The sequence below is a fragment of the Lepisosteus oculatus genome, chromosome 23 (assembly GCF_040954835.1).
Source record: "Lepisosteus oculatus isolate fLepOcu1 chromosome 23, fLepOcu1.hap2, whole genome shotgun sequence".
Lineage (NCBI taxonomy): Eukaryota > Metazoa > Chordata > Actinopteri > Semionotiformes > Lepisosteidae > Lepisosteus > Lepisosteus oculatus.
The window spans coordinates 14869623-14895091 of NC_090718.1; the positions used below are offsets into that span (position 1 = coordinate 14869623).

At 47.3% G+C, this 25469-nt stretch overlaps 1 protein-coding gene across 2 annotated transcripts; it reads right to left on the reverse strand.

Annotated features, from left to right (window-relative positions):
* Positions 1–721: 721 nt before the first annotated feature.
* Positions 722–25400, reverse strand: tecta (tectorin alpha). 2 transcript variants are annotated; one of them, XM_015337320.2, is made up of 23 exons: positions 23617–25390; positions 21431–21570; positions 21034–21321; positions 20571–20708; positions 19719–19884; positions 18476–18888; positions 17694–18264; positions 16526–17127; positions 14026–14596; positions 13012–13628; positions 11947–12619; positions 11424–11623; positions 10874–11254; positions 7937–8223; positions 7440–7720; positions 6786–6896; positions 6198–6400; positions 5841–6004; positions 5235–5483; positions 4499–4661; positions 3917–4004; positions 3488–3607; positions 722–1661 (listed from the first exon to the last, which is right to left on the reverse strand). In XM_015337320.2, the coding sequence occupies exons 1-23, from the start codon at positions 23741–23743 to the stop codon at positions 1561–1563; spliced, it is 6654 nt and encodes a 2217-aa protein (XP_015192806.2). In that variant the 5' UTR covers positions 23744–25390; the 3' UTR covers positions 722–1560. The 2 variants fall into 2 exon arrangements, with proteins under 2 accessions (XP_015192806.2, XP_015192807.2); XM_015337321.2 differs by lacking the exons at positions 722–1661; positions 3488–3607; positions 3917–4004; ... (2 more) ...; positions 5841–6004; positions 6198–6400 and having other exon boundaries at positions 6807–6893; positions 23617–25400.
* Between the last annotated feature and the right edge of the window lie 69 nt (positions 25401–25469).

Genomic DNA, 25469 nt, shown 5'->3' on the forward strand with positions numbered 1-25469 from the left:
TGAGCAACCGGCTGATCTACAGGTCAGGCAGAGACTCGGCCGGGTGCCAGGAGCATTAGTGTGTTGTCTGGTGAGCGGAAGGGAGCTGTGATGCTCCTGTATAGAAAAGGAACATCCCATTAGAGTCAAGTGAGACTGAGGGTTTTAGAATAGAGAGACTGAAGAATATAAAATAGTGATGGTCCATCAGACAAAAGATGATGATTGTAGAAAAGAGATGGTGCACACAAAGTATAGAGAGTGCCGCGCCGCCTCAATCTTACCAGAACGCCTGCCCGTTTACCCCTCTTCCTACGACGCCGTCTTCTCCCCAGTACAAGTACAGGTGAGACACCACAGTCCAGATAGTCCACAGTTAATATTGGTATAAATTTAACTGTGCCAATAGTCAATCTTATGTCTGTAAGTATTTGTCAGTCATATCTAATCACCGAGCAAACAACATGTGCAGTTAGCAGTACAAAAGACCATGTGAAGGAAAGAAATGAACGGGAGCTTGCAGGACAGTAGCGTTCCCCGTCTGCGCCGTCTTCAGTTAGAGCACTGACTGCAGACCTGGTTCTGCTCTACAGAACAGGGGTCATGGAGTCTCCCCAGGTCTGCAGTCAGTCTCTGAAGGTAGTCTTTTCTTTCTTCTACTTCCTTCTTTTTGAAACACAGGTGGGTGCACTTGTGTGTGGAAGGTTGCATTCTCCAATCATTCACAGGCACTCTACAGGAATTGAAGTTCAGGAAATGAAATGTCTTTTTATTCATGGGGAAGCCATTTAATTCACAAGAATAAGTTTCTGTTCTCAGGTACACCTCTTTTAATTTTTCCATCAGTAAAATCAACATTGTGGAGCCTTTTCCTGTGAGAAGAATAAACTACCAGAAAGCAAAGTCAGCACTTGCACAAACCCTACAGAACACAGACATTTACTGTCCGAAGTATTGACACCCTGTATCTTAAATTAATTAACTATAGCTTCTTAATTACTAGCTGCTAGGATGAAGAAACGTTTGATAAATCTTTGATGACGTACCATTGACAAAGTAATGTCAAATCATTAATTACCCTTATTGTATAAGTTTTGTAAATGCATCTTGTTTCAGATAAAGGGTACCAATACTTACATCTACAACTGTAGAACAATAGAGATCAATTTGACCACAACCCACTAATTTGGCCCAATGAAAACGGACAGACTTGTGCAGACCAACAACAAGAACTGGACCAGGAACCATGATCCATGCCTCACTAGATGATAGCACTATAAATGGTTTATTGCAGAAATACTAAAGAGTAGTGTGCCCCTTTCCTCTTGACATTTTTGGTAATAGCGACAGTATTCCTCAGGTGTAGTAGTTGTACTTGATTTGTGGCAGACTGATTCAGCAAAGTTCAGGGCTTCTTCCTCTTTCAGGCAGTGTTGTAATAGAGCATTTCGGGTTAAGGCTGTGTTTATTGCTGTGAAGGCAGCTGTGAAAGAACAGCAGGACAATGTCTTTATATAAGGCAGGCAGTACCCTATGGGTCTCCCCTTTCCCTTCTCTCACACTCTCCCCATTCTTTTCTGGTTAGGAGGCGCAGGTCTGTGTGTTAACCAGCAGCCAGCTGCTCACAGCACTGGTGATAAGGATGAATACCAGGGGTCGAAGGTCACCACAGGAATTTGAAGCTTTGAGGAGGAAAAGGGAAGTCCTTGTTAATGATCAATTAGTAACAGGGCTTCATCACTGACCTGATGCATTTAAGCTCACTGCTCATCCTAATACACATTAAAAGCTCAATATCATGGCACAAATCTAGTCACGTTCAAATAGGACACCGAAGCAGTAGCATTAGCAAACATTGCAGAAGTCGAAAATGAAGTTCAAAATGATTAGGATTCAAAAATTGATATAACACCAAGCAGATGACACCTAAAGTAAACAAATGCAGCACTTTATGAAGGTAGCAAAAATATAAACTATCAATACTGTTACAAGTTGAGGTAAGTGACAACAGAGGTATCTAAGGCTCTGTATAAAGAGTGTAACACCTGGTAGAGCAAACATTTCCAGCTTCAAGCAGAGGGAGGTGTCTGCTGAGATGTTGGGGGACCAAAGTCTGGGTTCAAAGCAATCAAAGTTTACTTTGGTTTATCTTAGTTTATTTAAATGTGGGTAAATGATTAAGTGTCAATCAACACTCCAGAAACAGACAATTCCAGTGCCTCTGTCTATATCAACTGTTTGGGTGTATTCTGGTAGAAATCACTTATAAGATAGGGGTTATGTATATTTGTTTTTTTATTGACTAATTTGCCAAGTCAGTTACTGATATTTCAAATTTTCAGAACACCCCATTTGTCACAATATAAATTGAGAAGCACATGACAATTTCCAGAGAACTGAGGCTTTACTGCAACACTCATTTGAGCTCTGTGGTCTGAGCAGCTGGAGTGCTGCCTGAGACTGCTGTGAGTCCAGATTCACAGTCTTGTGTCACTTTGCAAGACTGGAAAGAATGGGTGTTGGGCGCCAGGTGCCAGGGGCTATGTGGATGTCAATTGCATTGATATGTCAGTGACACCTGAATGCCCCATTCTTTGAATTCCTGCCTCAAACCGTAAAATCAATAATTCAAAGAAAATCAAGACCAAAGGCAATCTGAACACAGACACTGTGCAATTACCACACTATTCAAGAGGTCACGTGGGGTTGCCAAACAGGTTTGAGAGGACCCAGTTCAGATGTGGGCCTGAGAACGGGATAAGATGGAACAATGCATCAGCACAGTTGGCCATACTGGCCATGTTTGGACAGTCACTTCCTAAAGGAGCACTGAAAACTTCCTTCACCCAGGGGAAGAGTCATAAAAAGCCCGTCAGGATGTCAGAGCAAACAAGGCTGGAGAAAGAGACTACAGCATCAGACCCAGGTGAAGGCGCTGACACATGGGATTCTACATGGAGAAGCAGCAGGAGGTCACGGCATCATCTTCCTCCTCACCTACCCGACATGGGGCTCAGAGAAATTAAGATAGGGGTGAAGCGTAAAGGAAATACATTGTTTGGGAAGGCCAAGTTGCCAAAGAGCTGAAGGACTACACTGAGTTTCATTCCTTTACTTTTTTGTTTGGTAACAGAGTCCCATGAGGATTTTTAACTGTTTGAACAGTAAGTGCCTCTGGTGGACGTGATGTCTTATTTTTTATGTATAGAACTATTTAAATTGTGTTATGAGGCTACCTTTGTGTGATGGGAAGAACGATAGATTGCAATAAATTGGATATTACACATGATAACTAGTCTGGTCTGTGGATGCACTAGTGGAAAGTAAATAGAACCAGTGGCAAGAAAAGTAAGAGGCTTTATAATGTCTAGTATAAAGCAGGAATAAGGCTTGTCTGAAGGGGTCACCTATCTGTGACACCTGCACCAAGAACCTACATGGTAGTCAGACGTGCCCTCCTGCTGCTGGACGTTCCAGTCATTACGTGCTCACACAGGGTCATACTCACCCAGACAACTTTTCCCGTCCTGCTGCAGTGTCCCCGTCACACAGCTGCACACTGGCCCAGCGAACTGACTGGTGCAAATCTGCTCGCAGCCACCATTGTTTTCCTCACACCAGTCCGACTCTGCAGGGAAGAAGCCACAGGCCATTAGCCTCCTGTCTCTGGGTTACTTTGGCCTGTTATTGCCCCCCTGTGTGTGAAACAGAGTAATTCACCAACATATAGTGTTGCATTTTATTAACAATCCTTAATTACAGAAACCCTATAGTGTAAGAAAGCACTTCAAGGCTGACTGACATGTACTTATTCTGGCGATTGTTAAAATGTCATAAAGAATTAACTTATTTTAGATTATATCTAGCTGTGTAGCACCATATTACAGCCCAGGACTGTGTGAGAGATGTGAGAACAGTGTAAGAGTTCCTTTCTCACCTCTCCTCCGAATAGGGCCCACAGTCAGAATCTGCTCCCTGTGCTGGCTGCCAAGGTCAGAGTACATTCTGGAACCATGCGGACAGTTCTGCACAAAAGCACAGGATGATGGTGTCACACTCCACGGTGAGGTGAGGATACTATGTTTTTGAATAGTGCGGTGCTAAAGAGTTTGTGACCTTATAGATGGTGTCTTCCTATAGTTAGAGGACCTAAAGAACAGGACTTGAAAACCTACAACATCTTGGTTTAACAGACAAATGGGGGGGAGGAGTGAAAGTTATTGCCTAATGCTTGTTAATCACAAATTGTTTTTTTTCAACCCAAAATCAAAACTTAATTCTATTATTTCTGCTTTTCATTATTGCTATTGCAGAGAATATTGCTATTTTACAGACATAATTCCCCTTTAGCAGATAAAGTCCGTTAAATCCAAAGTTGAGGGATTACTGTAGCTTTATGAATCTGCAAGAAACCAGGATGGTGAACCAGGTTCAGCAATCTGTGATGGGAACATCACTGTTCTTTCAACAGGAAGGAGGCAACAAGTAACGTGTTCCCGCAGAACAGAGGAGGGCTCACCACTTTGCAGGCATGTCTCTCAGAGTCGCACAGCGAGACATCGCAGTGCAGGTGCACCTCATCATAGTCGCCAATGAACTTAAACACAGTGACATGGAAACGGCAGGTGAGAGACATCCCATTCTCCTCCATTCCAATGGTGTTGTCTTTTATGTTGGGGCACCTGAGAATAGCACATGTTGTCATAACCAGCATTCTTTCACTCCTGTTCAAATTCCCTCCACCACAAACCTGCAATGTCACCTGGCACCCCTGCACAGGAAGTGCTGTAAAGGAGCTTGTCGTCGGTAATCAGTCAGGATACATGTTTTCATGATAGTACAGCTAGCCATGGCTGTAGGTTTGATTTGCTTTTCCAGGAAACCTCTGGACTCTCTCTGCCTGGATCCACTGCCTTCATGTAGCAACCTGGAGTCCAGGGCATGAGGGTCACAATGCAGAAGGTATTTGAACACTTCCTAAGTCTGTAAGAAAGGGATTGAAGAACCCCTTGTCCTCAGGAAGTTATATGCACATATTCTCCAAATACTCTGCTGCATTGTAGCTCTTGAAGGCTAGGACAGGGGACCCCTGCTGTAGAGGAAAAATCAGGGGTATAAACAGCATGGGGTGTGGATCTGTGTAATATTCTTTTCTAGGTCTGTGTCTAGAATAGTGAAGAGATGATATAGCACTGAGTATGGAGTACGTTTTAAATTCGGTGCAGAGCTCCGAGCGTGCGTGTGGTGACAGCTACCCCCTCTCTATGATGATGTAGCGCAGCCGGTCACTGCTGTGCCGAGACGGCGTGGCCCAGCACATGTTGACGATGAGGATGAGCTGGTGCTGGTCGGCCCCTTCCACGAACACGCCCACATACAGGACATCCCGCGTGCTAAGCACCACCTCCCCCTCACGGTATGGTTGCCGGTAAGAAGCATTCTTGTAGAGAGCCATCTTGGTAATGAAGCTGCCCTCCTGAGTGGGCAAGGTGAGGTTGATCACACTGGAGAGAGAACAGAGAAGAGAGAAGAGAGGGGGAGGATAATTGAGAAGGACACTGTCTTGTATGTCAGTTTGTTGTTTTCAGTGCTCAGGGCAGAGTCACCTTGAGTCAGTAATCCCTGACTCTTTCCTTTATAACCAGACTAATCTCTGTCCCTGAGAACACTCAGAGCCTCTTGGCTCCCACAAGCCTCTATGCCTTACCATGATATCACCCTACTCTACTCTGCTCTACCACACTTATCCACACACGTATTCATACTGCTCTATCCCCTGCTTGGGCTCATGTCCCAGAATGCCACAGTGCAGCTGTAGAAATGAGACCCAGGTGTGACTTGAGAGACAGCAGAGATCTCACCTGAGCATGGGTTTCACAACTGTCTCCAGCGAGATCTTGATGTCCAGCTCGTAGGCACAGGAGAACTCCACATTGATGGTCTTGTCCCTGGTGATGAGGTTCCCTGTGTTGTTCACACTCTCAATCCACACCGTGTTCTTGTACATAATGTGAGTGCCATTGGACTGCAAGCACATTTAAAGCAGGGCAACACAATGAATCCATCTTTACTTGGTATTCAATTAATTGGCAGTAAAATAAATCAGATCTGCTCTTAAAACAAAGTTTTCTCCTCAAAGTCCTGAATGACAATGTACCAGAGAAAGTGCAGCACAGTGGAGAGTGTTGATTTGCTTTGTATGGAGAGGGGTGCTGTACCTGCACAATGGAGCCACAGTGCCCCTTGGTGTTGTTGATCTGGAAGGAAATGAAGTCCTCGCCCTCGATGCCAGAGCAGTGCTGGTCATTGATACGCACATCCTCCCTCTCAAAGCCCAGCTGGAAAAGTTTGCACTTGGAGATGAACACCTCCATCTGGGAGTGTTTGCACATGACCTCTGCTTGGATGATGTCATCGTCTCCTGCAGACCACACAGCTTGTGACCCAAAGTGACCTGACCAGGCCCTCTGGTGTCTCTACACTTAGCTCTTCCCAAAACCCCTCTCATCTCTCCTAACACTTCTGTCTTAATTTACTTTCACAGCAACGTGAGCTCAGCAATCAAGCTCATTTACATCATGTAGATCACATACTGAGAAACTAAATCAGCTTTCCATTTCAATCAGACAGTTTAGACACAATGAAGGAATCTTTGTGACAGTAAAATGCTGGATTTGGCTTTTTGTTTGAATTTCTATACGTGTTCTGACTAAGGATAAAGTCCACTTCCCCAAAAGGAGAAGGTGGAGTTTCTAGCCTCATGTCCTGTCTCTGCCCTCCTCCTCCTCTTCCTCCTGCTTCCTCACCATTTCCACTGTCCTGAAGCTCTGGACACCCACACAGGTCTCCCCCATTCTCCTGCTCGCAGGTGTTGTTCGTGCAGACCTCCTCCACGCAGGGGTCATAGATCCATTCTGCTAAAGACACACCCACACACCCCATCAGCTTCACCACCATCAAGTCGAGCCGAAGTAGCAGATGACAGTGATGTTACTGTGACCTTGTAATTATTTTCTCCTGGTCTTGTCACATTTAACAATATCTTGCAATTACTGATCTCACAATTTAACGATTAGCTCTTAACACAAAATGGGAAAACAGACCCCATTTAATACTGTCTCATCAGCAACCTATTAGTCCCAGACTGCCTATTAGTCCCATGACCAACTGACCTTAATGCCAAACACCCACGCCAAGATTGGGCATGTTTTATCTTATGATAGTAGTTCTAATGTGACACACAAGTGAAAACTGTGACCCCTTTTCCTACGCATGTCCCTCAAGGCATTACCATTTCCTACACTGATAAATACACACACACTGTGGTCTTAGAGTTTGCTTGCTCCCTATTAAGTGTGTTAAAGAGCTTAGTACGCCCCAAGAGCGTTTATAAAGCATGAAGAGTCCCTCCCCTCCCGACACCTTCTCCCCTTTGCCACCAGGTGGCACTCTCCCCTTACAGCAGTTCTCCTGGGTTATCCACTTGGTGCTAAGCGTCCCAAAGGAGCGGCAGGCCTCAGCGTAGGCAGCGAGTGACCCGCAGACCTGGGCCTTCTGCTGGTTGTAGCAGCCATCCAGGTAGCACGACTCAAAAAAGGGCTGAGGGTCCAACAGGCCGTGGCAGGGCTGGAAGAAGCCCTTCATCTGGGTGAGCTTCAGGCAGCCATCCTCCCCCTGAAGCGCCGCAATGGCAGTGTTGTCACATGACTGGGCCAGTGCCACGTACTGGGTCTCATCACAACTGGGAGAAAGCAGATGCGTCAGCCGGTGCCCTCACAGAGGTTAGAAGGTTAGCCAAGCAGATCTCAGAGAAGCACTTGTATCTCCTTCTATTTTCAGTCTCCTCCAGGGTTGACCATTTTTCTTTTGTCAACTGCAGCTACTCTTTCCAATGAATTTCCCATTGCAACACATCCCACATGCACAGGAAAAAAGAGCAGGGCACAGAAAAGCTCACCTGTTCTGCATGCCATTGGTTTTCCAGCTCTGGGCCAGCTCCATGGCACTGACAGCAGGCTTGCCTCGGGATGTGATGTAGTCATCTGTGGGATCGCCATTGTAGTTGCCACACAGACCACAAACCTTGTTCTGCAGCCGGGGTCCCATGCTGATCCGCAGTGTATTGAAGCGGTTGTAACGCACCTGGATGTCCTGCACAGTATCAATCACCAGAAAGCCCTCGGAGCTGGACACCCTGGTCATCAGCCCCGTGACGAAGGGCACCGACACCGGTGTCCCGTTCACCTGCATGAGGCAGCACAAAGGTGAATTACCATCATCAGACAGCACCTCCCACCTGATCTACCCACTGCTTTTAATCCTCTGAACGCAGCCTTGGCCATTCTGCACTTATTTCCTTGTCTAACCCTTTTCCAGTTCCGGTCTGAGAGTACACTGAGTGCTTTTTGGCTCCTGCTTTTCTACCATTTTATTTTTGCTGTTTTTTTTTTCATTTCTTAATTTTTTAGATACATACACATGTCTGTTTAATCTATTTGTTTTATTTGTCTTGTTGGGTCCTGTCTACTGCATCTGGTTATTCTAACTTGCTACAAGCTGCTGAAGAGTTTCCCTGTCGCCTATTCTTCCGCTACTAAGGACAACACCTACTAACCTGCTCTGCAACGTTGACACAATGCCTCCACACATACCATGGCCGAACTGAAGCACTCCATTTCTGAGCTCCTGCGTTGCCCTGCGTGCCTATACCTTTCCTTCGGCCCTCCGTTAGCTCAGGGATCTAGGTTGTATCATTTGTCCAAGGCACCTGCACAGAGGTGACCAGGGGGCAGGGGGGCGGCTTATACAATCTGTGACGCTTGGCTGTACTCCAAGCATCTGGTTGGATTGGCATAACCACAGAAATGGCAAGCTGCTCCTTCATTACTGAATAAACACCATTGCGTTACTGTTCGTACCTATGGCTGCTGTGTTGTCTGAGGAATCCTCTTTCGCTCCAGCAAATCAACATGACATTAAATTTGCACTCATAAACAACTGCTCTCTAAATCAAACGACTGATAGATGCATTGACATTCTGTGCATGACTGAAGCCTGGCAACAACCAAATTAATTTATTTTATTAAATCAAACTATCCCTCCAGGTTTTGCTTATGTTTGCTTATGTTGGTTGTAGTTTACAGGGAAGATAATTATATCAAGGAGCTCTCTATTTACTCTGTCACCTCCTTTGAATACCTTGCCCTTAAACTCCAGTGTTGATTATAACCGTTTATCGTCCTCCTAATTCCTGCTCTGTCTTTGTATCAGCACTGCTGACAACACTAAGCAGTATGACCTTTCCAGTCTTAATGCCTGGTGATTTTAACATTCATGTCCCCTTTGACAAAACTGGTCAACTACAATAGCTGACCTTGTCAATAATCTAAACACTGCATTGACTAGTACTTTGGATGAACTCACTCAGTTTCCTTCAAGCGTTCCTCTCAATGGTACAGTTTCCTTCAAGCGTTCCTCTCAATGGTACAACACCTGAACTTCGGGCTTATAACAAACACCTACAAGTCTACAGAGCTTCCTCTAGCTACTGCCAGCTCCTCCTATATCTCTTATACAATTAGCTCAGGACTAGGAAATCATAAAGCGCTCTCATCAATAAGATCACTAAACCCCCTGAAAACTCTGCTCTCTCCGCCACCCCAGACCTCTATGCTTGAACTCTGATATAATGAATAACTACAGACCAATCTCTAATTTACCATTTGTACCGAAAGTTTTAGAGCATGTGGTTGCATATCAACTATAGGCACATATGATAGCTGATGACTTGTTTGAGCTTTTTAAGTCTGGTGTCCACTCAAATCATAGCACTGAGACAGCTCTTATCAGGGTTATGAACAACCTACGTATTGTCTCCAATTCAGGGGCTATAGTCCTCAGATTGATGTAAAATCTCCTTTCCCCTCTGGTCTCCCCCGTCACGTATCTCTTGTTTGCATGACATCAAACTCTGGTTGACATCAAATTCCCTAAAGCTAAATAGTGGCAAAGAAGAAATTTTACTGGTGGGCAGCAAAACTTAGCTGGATAAACTTCTGGATAAAGAGTTTTACAGCAATGGTGGATGGTTTTTCCCATCCACGCATCAGCCATAGTCAGGAATCTGGGACTGATCCTCTCCTGTTCTTTGACCCACATGTGAAAAATATGATTAAGGTCTCTTTCTTTCACCTTAGAAATATTGCCCGCATTAGGCAATTTTTATCAATGTCTGATGCTGAGTGCCTGATTCAGACAATTTGGTGACCATGCCCTCTCTGTTGCTGCTCCAGTGCTGTGGAATGACCTTACTCAGACTTTACGGGAGCCAGCTTCTTTTCCTCTCTTCAAATCTAAACTTAAAACCGATCTTTTTACCAAAGCCTACATCTGATTGTGTGCAGTCAACTTGAAAAAAACCTGTGTGCTCTTGTTTTTTTTTTCCATTTACTTTTATGATAATTTTCTTGTCTTTTTCTTTATTCATGATGTACAGAGTCCTTCAGTTTGGAAAGGTACTTTATAAATAGAAATTGACCTTTATAATTAAAAGTATTTATTATTATTGTTATTATTATTATTATTATTATTATTAGTATTATCATCCTATGCTTGCTCCTGAGCAATTCTAAGCAAGGCTCTGGAACAGCTCTCTTCTCTGATGCACAATGAACAAGAAGATCTGACACAATTCTCCTACTCCAGAGGGTGATTTACTATTGCTATTACCAATATTCATTACTGTTACTAGGATCAATAGCACCAGTGAGGTTATCATCACTGGGAGCAGCAGTGGCAATAACAGCAAAGGCAGCAGCAGAAGCAGGATGACTAGGTGGCACTGGCATTATGGAGAAACCACGGAGACAAGTACTGCCTCATGCCGCCCACGAACCTTCACAGTGTTGCCTGAGATGAGGATGTTCTCTTCATTGATGTAGAGGTAGACGTGGGAGATGGTGGTGAGGTTGGGCATGCTCCACTTGTCAAAGTTGGCGATGAGCTGGAAGGAGAGCTCGGGCAGCTTGTGGCAGATGGTGGACAAGACAAAGGAGCAGGAGGCGGGCAGGCGCAGTGAAGCGCCGTCGAAGGTGCGGAAGACCCCGCCCCCCGAGGCGATGCAGTGCTGGCTGCGCCGCGGGAAGCAGCCCCTCACCCCGTGCCGCAGGGCACACTCCTCCTCTGACTTGCACCTCCGCGGGTCACACTGAATCAGGTTGCGCCCGATGCACTGGCACCGCTTGGTGCAGTCGCCGTTCCAGAACAGCTGCTTGGGCTGAGGGACGGGAAGGAGAAGGAAAGAGAATGTGGAGAAACCGAGGGAGCATGCAGCAGAGACAGGGATGGGTCTTGTGGGTAGCTACTCTCTCAGTATCTCTCACCTCGCAGGACCTCACACGGGAGGGAAAGAAACAAGCACATGGGAGAGTAACAAACACTCTCACCTCGTAGTACTTGCCATCTGTGTAGCAGCCACAGTTCTGGGACAGGATGCAGCTCTTGCCGTTGATGACGAAGCCCTGGTCACACTGACAGCCCTCCACGCAGTAATGGTTGCAGTCCCGTGGTCCTCGTGCAGGGGCGCACTGAGGCTGACACACAGCCATACAGCTCTCATAGTGGCTGTTGGCTGGGCAGCTAAGAGCTGGGCAAGAACAAAGAAAACTCAAAGACACTGACCAGCTCTCCTGCTCCCGCAGAGCCCTGACACACACCATTCTTTCACTTCTTCTTGTTTGCTGTTGCTCGTAAAGGGAGAACTGCAAAGCCTTTTCAGTTGGGAATCTGACCCTACTAGGGACACAACATACCACTGCAGCTACGACTGTCTACGGGGCTCCTGTGCGTTCTGATCCATTTTGGAATGAATGTTTTCACACCGACCACAACTAAACACAGAAAGCCACGATCCAGGAAGTTGAGAATGGGGTGAGGAGAGGGCAGCACGGAGACGAGAGAACAACTCACCACATGGTGTGTTATTCCTCCAGCCTATCACAGGGATGCCCTGTGTCTGACATATGCTGGCGTAGATCTGCAACCAGTTGCAGACGGTGTCCAGTGCACCCTGGTCGATGCAGCTGTCCTGCAGGCAGTTTTGGTAGAAGTACCCTGGCGCTACCTTACTGTGACAGCGGAAGAATGCCCCATTGCGGTCAGGGATCAGGCTGCAAAGCCTCATGGCCTCAGGGTCCAGGTAGCCATTGACAGGCTCCCCAAGGTAGAGGGCATTGTTGTTGTTGTTGCCGCCGTTGTTGTGGTAGTTATTGCCATTGTTGTTATTGCCATTGTTGTTTCCGCCATTGTCCGCCAGCCCGCTGTCGCCTGCCGCCCCTCCCTCTCGGTGGGCACACCGGGGGCACGCATCTCCACAGCCCACCCTGCAGAATGTGTCCCGCTCTGCCCACGCCATGCCCCAGTCATTCGCACTGAGCGTTGGTGGCCCAGGGGGTAAACCCTGGCACAGGCCGCAGGTGGCGTTATAGAGGTCACGTGGCAGGGTCAAGGACAGGGAGGTCTTCCAGTCGTAGGCCACCTTCAGCCCAAAGTCCGTCTCCACCACCAGCTGCAATCCAAAGGTAAAAATGTTGACCTTTCCCGGGCCCAGCTTGAGGGGCAGATACAAGCGCTCATTGTTCACCTGAGAAAGGATAATAAGATTATTTTACTTAGAGGAAAACAGCTCTGACTGTGGACAGAACTAAGGCCTTCCACATCTGAGCATCTTCTTTGAAAGCCAGTGGTGCTGTCCCTTTCACAACCTACCACAGAAACACAAGGTGAAGCAGAAGACTGTAGAAGAAGCAGGAGAAAGCAGAAGGACTTTCCTTTAACAGACCTCTTAATTATTTTCTAGTTTATTTGTAACTCAGAGTTTGACCTTAAATTACTGGTTATTACGTAATTTACTGGTAAATTTACTGTTTGACCTTGGTAAGAGTTCTAATTTTTAGGAATGAAGGATTAAAAGGCGATGGGCCTGATCTGCTGGACTGTACCCAAGTCCTAACCCCTCTCCCAGCTCTTCCTTACCGTAATAGTGTGCTTGTAGCTGCGGGACACTTCAATCTCATAGTTATACACTTCCAGGATGAAACCCTTCACCCAGATGGCCTGGCCTGTGTGCCGATCTTCGCTCCGCGCTGAGAGACTGAACTGCGGCACGCCCTGCCCCCCCAGCTCTTCCTCCCTCTCACACAAGGTGTTGGCCAGCCGCAGTGTGCAACTGCTCTGCAGGTCAAATGCCACACCACTGAAGGGGAGGAAGTGGCCGTAGCCAGCAGCGATACAGACAGCCTCAGTACGTGGTTGACAGAAGTATAGTCCACTGTCCTCCAGGCAGTACTCCTCCGGCCTGCAGGGGGCGCTGTGGCAGTAGACAGTGTTGTCGGTGCCGTTACAGTAGCAGAGCTCCTGGCACTCCCAGTCCACCCAGAAGGTCTCGTTAGTGGACAGCTGCAGGCCCCGGTACTGGCAGCCACAGTCTGCCTTAGGAATGCACTGGCCGTCCTTCAGTGCGTAGCCCTCATCACACTGGCACCCCTCAGAGCAGGGCAGCGGGCAGATGCCCTCTGGCTCCAGGTTGGCACAGGTGGGGGGGCAGGCGGTCGTGCACTCCTCGAAGTGGCTGTACTCAGGACAGGGCAGAGCTAGGGTCACAGAGGACAGGACAGCGTGAGGGAGCCACACAGATGCATTCACAGTCTGCAAATGAGACGAGGCTGTCTGGCTAATCTAGCTTGCTTGGTTATTTTGAAAGAAAGCAAAGAGAGATTATGAGGAGAATGTTAATCCTACTCAGAGGCCCAACTAGCCATTATATAATATGGTTGTATAGTACAACTGCATTATATACTCTGTCATGTTAATGCTCTGGCAGTTTACCATAGCAGGGTTAACAACAAATGCAGTTTTGCAATTTAATATACTCTTGCACTATTGTGTCACATTTAGATACAAGAATCAGGTGCTATGCAAGCGGTGATATAATCCGTCCCCAGCATGGGCAGGGCTAAGAAGAGCTCGTGAGAGAGAGCGGATACATACGGCAGCTGGTGGCACTCCTCCAGGGTCCAAGGCTGACCTGGGCATCGTGGCAGGCAGAGGCGTACGCCTGCAAGGAGGAGCAGAGGGCCGAGCGGTTGCCCTCCCGGACGCACATGTTGTACAGGCAGTTGCGGAAGAAGGGCGAGGGGTTCACGGCGGCGTGGCAGCTCAGGAAAGAGCTGTTAGCGGGGTCATTGATCGTTCCGCACAGCCAAGGGCTCTGATAGAGCCGCAGGTCCACGCACATACGGTACAGGTCTTCACAGTCGCCGTTGCACGTCAGGTCATCGGCGATGGCCCGCCAGCCCTCGGCGAAGAGCTCGGCGTTGTCCGTCAGCTTCCCGCTGGGCAGCCGCAGCTCGTCGGAGGCATTGCCGTTGAAGAACCCACACAGCCCGCAGGTGGCATTGTAGAAGAGGGTGGAGAGCGTGACGTTGAGCAGGCCCTGCCGGGTGTAGCGCACCGCCAGCACCCCGCTCCACTCCACGACAGTGGCATTGCCTGGGGCCCGGTAGATCAGCAGTGTGTCCAGGGGGTGGACATATGGCAGGACGACCGCATCTCCGTTCAGCTGCACAAAACACCCAGAGTGACACACAGCCCTTAGAATCAGGCCTCCGCTCTCCTTGAGAGACGCATCTGCATTTTCCTTCACCTTGCTTTCTGCGCTTGAGCCCTTTTCTGTAACAGCTCACTCATTAATAAGCCAGCCAGCTATTCCACCTTAAACTCTGCAGTTCTGTTCTTGAAAAACACACAAATGTTCAATGAATCAAATGTTCAAAAGTTGGAAATGTTAATGGAGAGGGTGGTGTTCATTTCCATGCTTCTCACCAGACAAAACACTGATGACATATACACTCATACCCCAGTATCCAAACCTAATTCATTCCTGAAAATCGGTTAGGAAAGTGAGAGATTCTAAATCGAAAATACAAATTACGTTATTCCTGATGGGAAAAATTCCACCCCGTTCTGAACCGAAGACAACTTCACTCTAAGTAACATATAATACCGTACAGACCTTTTCCACCTTAAATGCTGCTGCAGTGATATTATGTCGCCTTTTGCCTGTCGATGACTCTCTTCGGTCAATACTAATCCGGATTGAATTCTGTAGACATCCAGTGAAAGGGAATATCCAAATAAATAGCGACTGTCCAAATTGTATTTTGGTATTGAATATATTTTTAGAAATCGCAAACCAATTTTTAAAACTCACAATAACAATAACTTGCACTGGGAAAAACTGCACTTTCTCCTTTTTACAATGCCCCCCCCGATTATAAAAACGTCTCACAATTCTGACACCGGGGTGTGGGAGACAATGTAACAGACTATCAAAATCCTGAAGCACAAGAAATTTTACTGTACCATTTTTTTACATATGACCCTCTGAACATGGCATATCAGAATACATTGGGAAAAGGTGATTGCACTTTCTGCTCTCTTGCTATGGGCCTCCCTCCCGTTTAAAACTGCTACATTAAACGTTCTTGCAAAATGCAAGATTTTAAGACTTTTAATGATCAGAAGGCAAGGTCGTGGTGAATATGCAATATGTGCCAGTGAATTCATGTTTCGCCTTTGTCTTATTTACTCGTTGTCTAACACGACAGTTTGGGTTATTGTGAGTTTTGAAAACTGGTTTTCTGATTTTCTGAAATGTGTTTCATACAAAAATGCAATTTGGACAGTCACTACTTACATATTCCCCTTTACTGAGGATAAACACAGTAATCCATCCGGATTCGTTTTTAAACATGACTGTAGAGAGCCATCTTCAGGCGAAAGGCGATTTAACATCACAGCAGTCGCATTTAAGGTGGAACGAAAAACGCGAATAAGAAGCCATCTTCATCCTCGTCAGAACATTATAGCAAGCTTCATAAACAACGCAGTTCTACTAAAATAAGCCAACTATAACTGTAAAATAATTAATGATGTCATATTAAGATTTTTTTTGCAAGCGAACTGCTAGAACGACGTTTATACTGCTTTCGACTATTAAGCTAAAATGGATAAGAAAAATAAAAAACCCCAGTCAGAATGAAATAAAACACGTGAAACAAACTCTTCCTTAGGGCCCATGATGAACAGCAACTACAAAACAAACACAAAAACAATTTGAAAATCAGAGCACAAGCTTTCATAGACGAATTTTCGCTAATCCGAACATGAAGAGTTTGTACCTTGTAATTCGTCAAGAACGAAATTTCGCAAATACAAACTTTGAAATTCGACAGAGACCGGTTGTGGCCGAGGATCTTCTGCAAACACTTGAATTCAGCGCCGCTGTTCCTGCGCTGCGCAAGGCATCGCGGTAAAAGACGCTGTCAGCAGAGCCGGGTGACCGCTCTGTGACCGCTTTGAATACTTTTAAACGATTTCATGCAAGTTTAAGTTTGAATTTGTTTTCAAGTCCTCATTAGGGATGACCTCACTGGCCCTGGACTGTCTTATTTTCACCCAGGAAGGTCTTGTTCAGTGGGACACATACCTTTACAGTATCGAAGTCGGTACCTCCCAGCTGCACCTCCAGATCTGCCAACCTGGCCACCACCGGCCTGACCCAGGATGGACCCTTGCTCCCCAACCGGCGCCCGATCTTTACCTCCGGCGCGGAAACATTGATCCCCCCAGCTCCACATGGCTTCAGCAGAAAGTAGGAATTTTCGTCAGGGAAGGGGAGGGCGGCACCGTCGAAGGTGGCGATCACATGGCTCTGTGCCACAGAGCAGACACCCTCCCGGCGGGGGTAGCAGCCCAGCCGCCCCAGCTCTGCTGTGCACACCTCGCCTTCCCCACAGGAGTCGTTGAAGCAGGAGATCTCCCCCTGGGGTCCGCACACACACCGCTGTGAGCAGTCCCCCGCCGGCCCAGCCCAGAAGGACTCGTTCAAGGGGTAGTACAGTCCATCCTGCTCACAGCCACACTCGTGCAGCGGCACGCAGCGGCTGCCACTGAGCACGTAGCCCTCGCCGCACTGGCAGCCCTCGGTGCAGGGGTGGGCACAGTACAGGTGGGACGTCAGGTCGGAACAGGACGGCGGGCAGCTGCTGGTGCACACCTGGTAGTGGCTGAACTCTGGGCAGGACAGCGCTGTTGTGAAAGATGACACAAGGTCGATAAAGATCTTTGACTTCACGACCCAAAAAACAGGCCGCGGCGAGAGAAGGCAGTGCCAGGGCGATGCCCTTCCTGCTGGCACAAGAGCCTAGCTGTCAGCATCAGCACCTGCAGGGACTGCTGTTTCACTGCCAATCGAACTGCCTCCGCAGGGAGCAGTGTCACGGACGTCCAAAGGGACTAACCGTGGGGAGCAGGAGAGCAGAAAAAGACCCATATGCGTAGCGGCGAGACGGGAAAAAGGCCCGGGCTCGTTAGTGCAAAGAGTTCAGGAATGCCGTATAGAAACCTATGCCCTCAGGGAGCGGACGTGGGGCGCCCTGGTGCTAGGCGGGTCTCAGGACATCCGAACATCAATGCTGAGCCAGGACAGAGTGCAAGACCCGGAAATATATAGCCCAAGAGAAAGAGAGGGACAGGAAGGACAGCAGACCAGAAACTAGGGACAGGACAGAGAAGGAGCGCCCCCTGGCTGCAGAGGGCGTGACAAGCAGATGAGTTCAATTTGAGTCAGCAATACAGAGAGAGCGGGCTCTTACCACAGAAGGTACGGGACCTCCAGGAGCGGATGGTGACACCCAGGGCCTGGCAGGCCAGAGCATAGGCCTGGATTGCCTGGCAGAGAGTGGTGATGTTGTCGCGGTTGCTGCACATGTCGTAGACGCAGCTGTAGACAAAGGCAGTGGGGTCCACCACGGTCCGGCAGTCCCGGAAGGGCCCGTCCGTCTTGTTGATGATGCCGCAGTAGTCCGGTCGAAAGTAGAAGGACTCGGTGGCAGCATCACAGAGGCTGCAGTTCTGGGCGCAGCCATCTGAGCAGCGCCAGTCTGCATCCTCCACCTGCCAGCCCCCCCCCAGCTCCACCACACTTTCTGCCAGCGCGCCACTGGGCAGCACGGGGTCATCTGCGGGGTCGTCGTTGTAGTTCCCGCAGAGGCCGCAGGTGTTGTTGAAGTAGGAGCTGGGCAGGGATATGGAGGCGTAGTGCTGTCCATCGTAGGTCACCAGCAGGCCGAAGTCTGTCTCCAGGGCAACCGCCACACCAGACTGGTACACCCGCAGAGCGCCAAGCTGCAGCTGCACGGGCAGAGTTTTCACTAGGCCGTCCACCTGAAGGAGGGGGAAGGAGGGGGCAGGTCAGGGTGGGATTGTTGACATTTCGCACATGATAAAGAATATCTGCCTCTCGGGCACCCCTGTGATTCCCCAGGGGTTTGCCTCTACTCTTCCCATCATTTCTCCCTACACTTTGCTCTGCTTTATGAGCAAAGGTGCCATAAAGGTGAGCTGTAGTTTAGCAGCATCATGCCCGCTGTCTCACCTGTACAGTGCCCAGGCTGCCCTTGGGTAGCGTGACGCGGTGCCCGTACACCTCCACCCGCACATCGCGCAGCCAGGAAACCGAGGTGCCCACACGGTTTTCATTCTTGGCCTCCACGCTGAAGGAGGGCAGGCCGGGGATGTCCCAACAGGGCCTAGCCAGCAGGTAGGAGCAGGTGCCCTGGAAGTGGTAGAGGAAGCCGTCGAAGGTGTGGTAGTGGGGGTCGCCGAACACCACGCAGGTGCTGGTACGGGTGGGCTGGCAGTGGTACGTGCCCTCCTGGAGCTCACAGGTCTGCAGCGGCCCGCAGGGCAGCTCCTGGCACACAATCTCATTCTCGAGGTCCAGGCAGCGGCACTTCTGAGAGCACTGCTCCGACAGCCAGAAAACCTCCCCACGCCGATAGAACCGCCCTGCCACAGACCGCAACAGAGAGGGGTGTCACCAGCCGCCGCAGCCTTCAGAACAGTTACTCAGAATCAGTAGAATGAACCATTTCTGCATTTTTACCACCAAGACGCTTCAATGAATTTTAGTTGATCTTCAAAGTTTAAGCATACATGTTTCTTCTCTTAAGTATTTTTACTTCTCAACAACAACCGTGCAACTCTCGGCGCAAGTCCTGCCAGCAAACATCTTGCAGAGGAAAAACTGTCCAAATTGGCATCTGATTTTCAGCTGTGATTAAATCTTTTCCGCCTGCACTGGTCTATAATGTCATGTCCTGCAATGTGTTCAGTGTTTGTTTACTCCCCTTGCGTTGACCTTCGCGCATCTGGTTTAGTGTTTACTTGAAGTCTGTGGGTGAGAGTGACCCCAAAGGTAGCTCAGTCGCATTAGGCGCATTTAAATCTGGATAGAAAACTTTCTGTTCAAGAGCTGCTTTTGTGATTGTTTTATCTTCTGTATCTTCATCTTTGTAATTTTAAAAAAAAATATTTTATAGTCAAGTGTTACCTTTATGCATTGCATAGTGCTTTGAGAAGGAACTCTATGATATCAGGTTACTGTAATATCTGTGCTGAGATACTAGTATCTCAGTCTGTACACGGATAATTGATCATGTCTGTCGGTCAAGGACTGATTGTGTTGTCTGGCAGCACTGCTACTGGGAATCAGGCCAGCGAAGCTCTTCTGTGTATATTGAGCTACATTGAACTGAATGAAAGCTCCTGCTGATTTCCTAATGAGACATGGACTGGCGCAGACAGAGAGCGAGAGCAAGAGGGACGCGTGATGCTACCATTGAGGCTGCAACCATTGGCCGGGTCGATCTGCTCGCCGTCGATGCGAAAGAGCCAGCGGCCGGGCCGGTTGACGTTGGTGGTCTGTTCAATGTTGACCACATCGTTGGAGCGGGAGCCTGGCAGGTTGAAGAAGTGGTTGACGTCTCCGCCATTGAAGCCTGACTGGAGATGAGATAAAAGGGGGAAGAAAGAGAGCCCGTCTCAATGTCACACACTAACAGACAGCTACACATTGAGCACCGGGACTGGCATCTGTTTTAAGATGTGAGTGGAACATGGCAGGATTGTTAAGGAATGGGTATCTGGTTATTGACAGATGATGTACCATGATGTACAAGACTTTTTGAAAAAACACACTTGGATTCACTCCTGATGTTTCAATATTCTTTTTCTGATTAGCAATCAACACAGGTTGCCTAATTAATATCGAATCCTTAACCAGTATTGACTGTTTAAATTAGATGAAATGTTCGATTTCAATGTAATGAACAGGTGGGTGCTGTTAAACATTTAAAGCAGGGGTTCCCTATCCTGGACTTGGGCACCCCTACACCTGCTGGGTTTCATTGCAGCTGAGCTCTTGACTTCAATCCTGAACCAGTTGCATGATTATATCCTTTGCAAGTTTTTTTATTACTTAAAGTGGACATTCTATGTAAAACAAAGCCTGCAAGTTTAGGCAAGTTTAGTTTAAATTAAACTTATCCTTTAAGGGTTCAATGATTAAATTTAGTGCTCAGGTGAAAAGAAACCCAGCAGATATGTGCGTCCCTAGGAGCAGTATTGGAAAGCCCTGACCTAAAAGTTGTCTGCTTTTGGAATTGAGCAGCCCACCAGCCCCCAGTTACCTGAGCTGCTGTGCCCCCCAGCCCAGTGAGTGGGTCACCACCGCTGGCAGTGCCAGTGGTCCAGGAGATATCCCCATAGTTGAACATGGCGAAAAAGAAGACACCATCCGAAATGAGCACAGCTTGGAAAGTGTTCACCTGTGTGGGGACATGGAGACAAGGGCTAAGTCGGCCAGGCTAGTGAGTGACCTGTGCTCCAGAGATGAAGTCAAGTTACTGGACACACAACACAACAGAGATGGAAAGGTAATAAGCAGGTGCAAACAAAGAACTCCCTGTAGTAGTTTACTGGGCCTCTACCATGACTAACTAGGATCCAGGGTCATCCTGTCTCTCTCTAACTTGTTCTTTCCAACATGCCTTCCCTGTACTGCGCTGCAGCTCTGCCTCTCCCAAAGGTGGGCACAGGAAACTTCTCTGACAGGCCATGAAGCAGAGGGTTCGGGTTCTGGAAGAGCTTTACCGGCGTGGTCTGGCTGCCGCCATAGAAGGTGACCTGGTGCCAGGTGGCGATGAAGACCCAGGTGGCCGTGAAGGATGCCATGTTCTTGAAGTACTTGCGGATGTCCTGCGTCGCTCTGTGCAGGATGTCCGGCTCAGTGGTCTCGCGGTAGTACACGTCTCCCCTGATGCCGTTGTGCACATCAGCCCAGAAGGGGGCGATGAAGGAACGGCTGTCAGTCAAGGGGAAGGCCTCGGGCGTGAACTGGCTGACCTGCACGTTGAAGGAGATCACCCCATTGTTGTTGACCTGCAGAGTCAGAGGGGAACCCATCAGCACAACACCGCAGCAGAGTGGCTGAAGACATCACCTAAGAAAAAGGACTACGAAGTCAAAAGAGGTGAGCACTGGTACATACAAATATGGAGCGGTAGGGCATGTTGAAGAAGATGAACTGGATGAGGAGAGGAACCTCAGGGGAGCTGCCATCGTCCATCTTAGGGGTCTCAGAGTCACGGTGGGCCTGGCCAAAAGGGTACAGGATGCCCTGAGAGAAGACTGAGCAGAGACACGAGGAAACAAGGAAAGAGAAAGGAAGTGAGGCTCCTTACGATTTCAGCTGCTGCTACAGCAAATGCTGTTCATTTGTTTTCGGAAAGTGTTCACTGCCGTGATGTTTTATTTACCTTTTATTACATCAACATGTGATAAAGTGTTGCAAGTAGCCCTTTACTTGCGACACAAACTATATTGTAATGGTTTAGAATTAAAATCATGTAGTTGCAGATGGTAAATGCACACCATCCTCCAAAAGGACGTACCCATAGGTCGCTGAGAAAAGAAGCTCAGTATAAGCAATAGGACAGAAATGTGCTAAAAGTCATTGTAGTTTTGCATTTGTATTTCATTCAGTTTTGAGTCGATCCATGTAAGTAGCAAATGGACATTTTCTAGCAAGACACGTTGTCTATTTGAGTCAGTAGATTCACGTTTCACTGTAAAAATACATTATCTCTGTAAAATTTCTACTCCTTGTTCTTGTTTGTAATGTATTATGTGTTCTTCAAAGCTGGTTAATGAATGTATTATATAACTGGAAACTAGTAACTAGTAGTTGAAGTTTAGTTTAAGTAGTAACAAGTAACTAGAAAATGTAATTGTTCTAAATAGTAAAAAGGTTGGGGTGGGAGGAGATGATAGCAGTATGTGCACAAATTGTGATCTGGAGGGGCTCCTTTCCACGATCCAAGAAAGCCCTGGCTGGCCCTGCTGCTGTGGGATAGGGAACGGATCAAAAATAGTCACCTCTCAGGGAATTCTGTACAGTGCGAGGTCATTGAGTTTACTTACTTCGTTTAGCAGTGAGGATTCTTTTCAGAAGCCGTGTTGGAATAGTTAGACTGACACATTGCAATCAGAAGGACGCAACTGTACTCCTACAGAGTACCTCTCCTACAGATCAGATCAGATCAGATCAGATTACCTTTTCATAAAGTTTTCGGAATATCCTTTCATTCACTCCAAAACAACCATGGAATTAAAAATGAAGTCCTAGACTGAGCAGTTGTTCAGTCCATTTAACCCTCCAACAGAGAGATGACAAGTGGCCTCAACAACCTCACTCACAAATGTCCATCAATGGAAGAGGAAAACTAACAGGTATTTTAGATACTCCTTGGGCTGCACCTTTTGCTAGCAGTTATATCATCCTGAAACTCACAACTGGCAGCACAGTAAAGCTCAGCAGGTGTGAGCCCGGTCAGTAACTGGATGGGAGACTCTTGGTAAAAACTAATGTTGCTGCTGGAAGAGGTGTTAGTGGGCCCAGTACAGGGCGCTCACCCTGCAGTCTGTGTGGGTCCTAATGCCCCAATATAGTGATGGGGTCATTATATACTGTAAAAAAATCCTTCAGATGACTCGTAAAACCGAGGTCCTGACTCTGCAGTCATTAAAAATACCAGTCCTAATAATCCCCATCTATGCACTCTGACTCCTATTGCATCATCCAGGTAGAAGCTACACATTTGTGGTAGAGCACTTTGAGGGAAGTGTCCAGAAAAGCGCTATATTAGTGTAAGGATTATTTATTTATTTTAATTTTACTGTCGTTCCCTTTTTTAGTGAATGGAAAATTATTTCAACAGTTGTCTCATCTGAGTACTCACTCCCTGATCGCAACCCAATATCCACCCTTCACATGACACAGTCACAAAAATTGCCCCTGTTCTGTACCAAGAACAGCAGATCTTCAATTATCAAAATGGCAGTAGTGAAACCCAGATGCATTAACAACCAAGCTGTTAACACAAAGTAAATTGCAGTGATCATTCAAAAAGCTCTTCTGAAAATTCAAAACACCTGGAATATGGAACAAGCTGCTTGGCCATGATGACGTCGATAGCCTGGCTTCTTTCAAGAAACGTTTGGATGAGAGCCTCAGATTAATTAGTGACTAGCAACTACAAAAGCCAGATGGATCAAATGAGGTCTTCTAGTTTAAGTTTAATAATCTTATGTGTGTGCTTCAAGACCATTGCTCTGGAGTTACACAGAACCATGAAGCTTTGTGTTCTGGACCAGTAGGTTCAGCTGTGTGCTCACCTGCTCTTGGAGCCAGGATAACGATAAGATGGATGAGAATGACTGGAGTTCCTTGCTTCACCATCCTAGTGGGAGAGAGAAAGAGAGACACTGCCAAACAACCAGCCATCAAAGTAACTGCCAACATTGGCCCCACCAGTGTTCCTGTTACTGTTGGCTCCTATACAGTATATCTGGAATAACAAATGCAGCCTGAAACAATAAACTATGTTGAAACACTATTGCAAACCTGTTTGTTCCAAACTTTTTCAGAATTCCATGCTGTTTGTAAACTTGGGAGGCATTTAAAAAAAGAAAAGAAGAAAAATAGGAGTGAGACTCAAAAACAGAGGAATAATGAGAGAGAGGGAGGGAAGGAAGGTAGTACAGAGCAGTCTTCTAAATACCCTGATTTCTCTCCAGGCCAGTTTTCCTGATGTAGCGACTGGTTACTGACTTCTAAAAAGCTTCCATTATGCCTGAAGTACAATAAGCTCACATTACTTTCTCCCAAGGCTCCAAATCAGTGGCTCACAGCACACCTCAGGCAGCACCAGTGACTCCTGGAGCAGAGGTTTATCCAAGACAAAGATTATATGAGCAGGCACAGAAATACAAATGGGAAAAGAAAATGTTTTCAGGTGTGAAATCAAACAGGTGGCGGAAAAACATTAGGGTATTCAATGTAATCATATTTTAAAATCTATACAATATTTATACAAATTAAACTCCCAGTGTGGACTAAGGCCAGCTTCAGAAAACTGTATACTGAGTATCATAAACTATCAGGGATGCAATGCAGAATCTCGGCAACTACTAGATCCAAGACAGAGTGTTCATCTCTCAGAGTTCTTCTGAGTGGAGCTGTTCACCCCACTGTTGCTTAACTGTGCCCCAGCTCCACACCACACTCAGCGACCTCTACACAAGGTACACAGTGTCCTCAGGAGAGGACAGCATCAAACATAACAATTCCTGCAGTTTAATGTTCCTCTTTTCCTGTACTATATATCCAGGATGTCCTATTGTGGACTAGCACTATCATTGCACTATCATTGCAGAAGCTGTGGCCACAGACTGGCACAGGAGAAAGCATCTTCTGGCATCTCTTTTTGCATGACTTCATAACTGATTTAAAAAAAAGAAGACATGCCAAAAACATGTCAGATTTAAACTATAAATCCCTAGAATTAATTAATTTTAAGTATTAGTTAGGGATCTTTCTTCCTTTTTTTCTAGAGAGTCAAGTTCAACCTCTCTGTGTGACATTCTGAAACTCCGGAAGGGAAAAACCCTGTGAAATTTAATTGCAGGTGTTTAACACACCTGGGCGCAGGTGCTCGGTGAAGTGGAGTATGCAAATGAAGACTGTGCCTCACACAATTCAATACAGCAAAAAAAACAAATTGAGCCAAGAGAAAAGGGGTACGGAAGGAACAGGGTTTACAGACGGGAGGAGAACGTTCTCACTCACCTGCGGCTGGAGGCGCACAGAACAGCACAGCTCTCACCAGTCTCCTGATACTGCCATCCAACTGCCCAGCTTCCCCACTTATAACACAAGCAACAGGTACCTCCAGATCCCAGCAAGCCACTCCTGCCACTGCTCTTGAGGTACCGCTAGGTACAGGGGCATTCAATTCCAGCCTGAAGACTAACTCAGAAATGGGGGAATCCGCAAATCCAGGAATCCAGGAGACAAAACTTCTTCAGCTCAACTGTGAGGCTGCGATGAGTTCTTTGATAGTGGTGCAGAACCAATTTTTTTGTTGGGGGGGGGGCATTGGTTAGCTTAACCTGAGATTTGCTCGTTTGGGGAGGGGGGGGCGGAGTTTTTGTTGAGGGGGGCGTGTGTGAAGAGAGCGAAAGAGATG

What these genes read in the sequence shown, in the direction of transcription:
- tecta (XM_015337320.2), bottom strand. Translation starts at nt 23,743, where the DNA reads ATGTTGGCAGTTACTTTGATGGCTGGTTGTTTGGCAGTGTCTCTCTTT. An exon ending in GCGGCAGCCAGACCACGCCG is followed by an intron (nt 20,709 to 21,033) that starts GTAAAGCTCTTC and finishes GTCCCCACACAG; the next exon opens with GTGAACACTTTCCAAGCTGT. An exon ending in TCTCAGGCAACACTGTGAAG is followed by an intron (nt 8,224 to 10,873) that starts GTTCGTGGGCGG and finishes TGCCTCATGCAG; the next exon opens with GTGAACGGGACACCGGTGTC.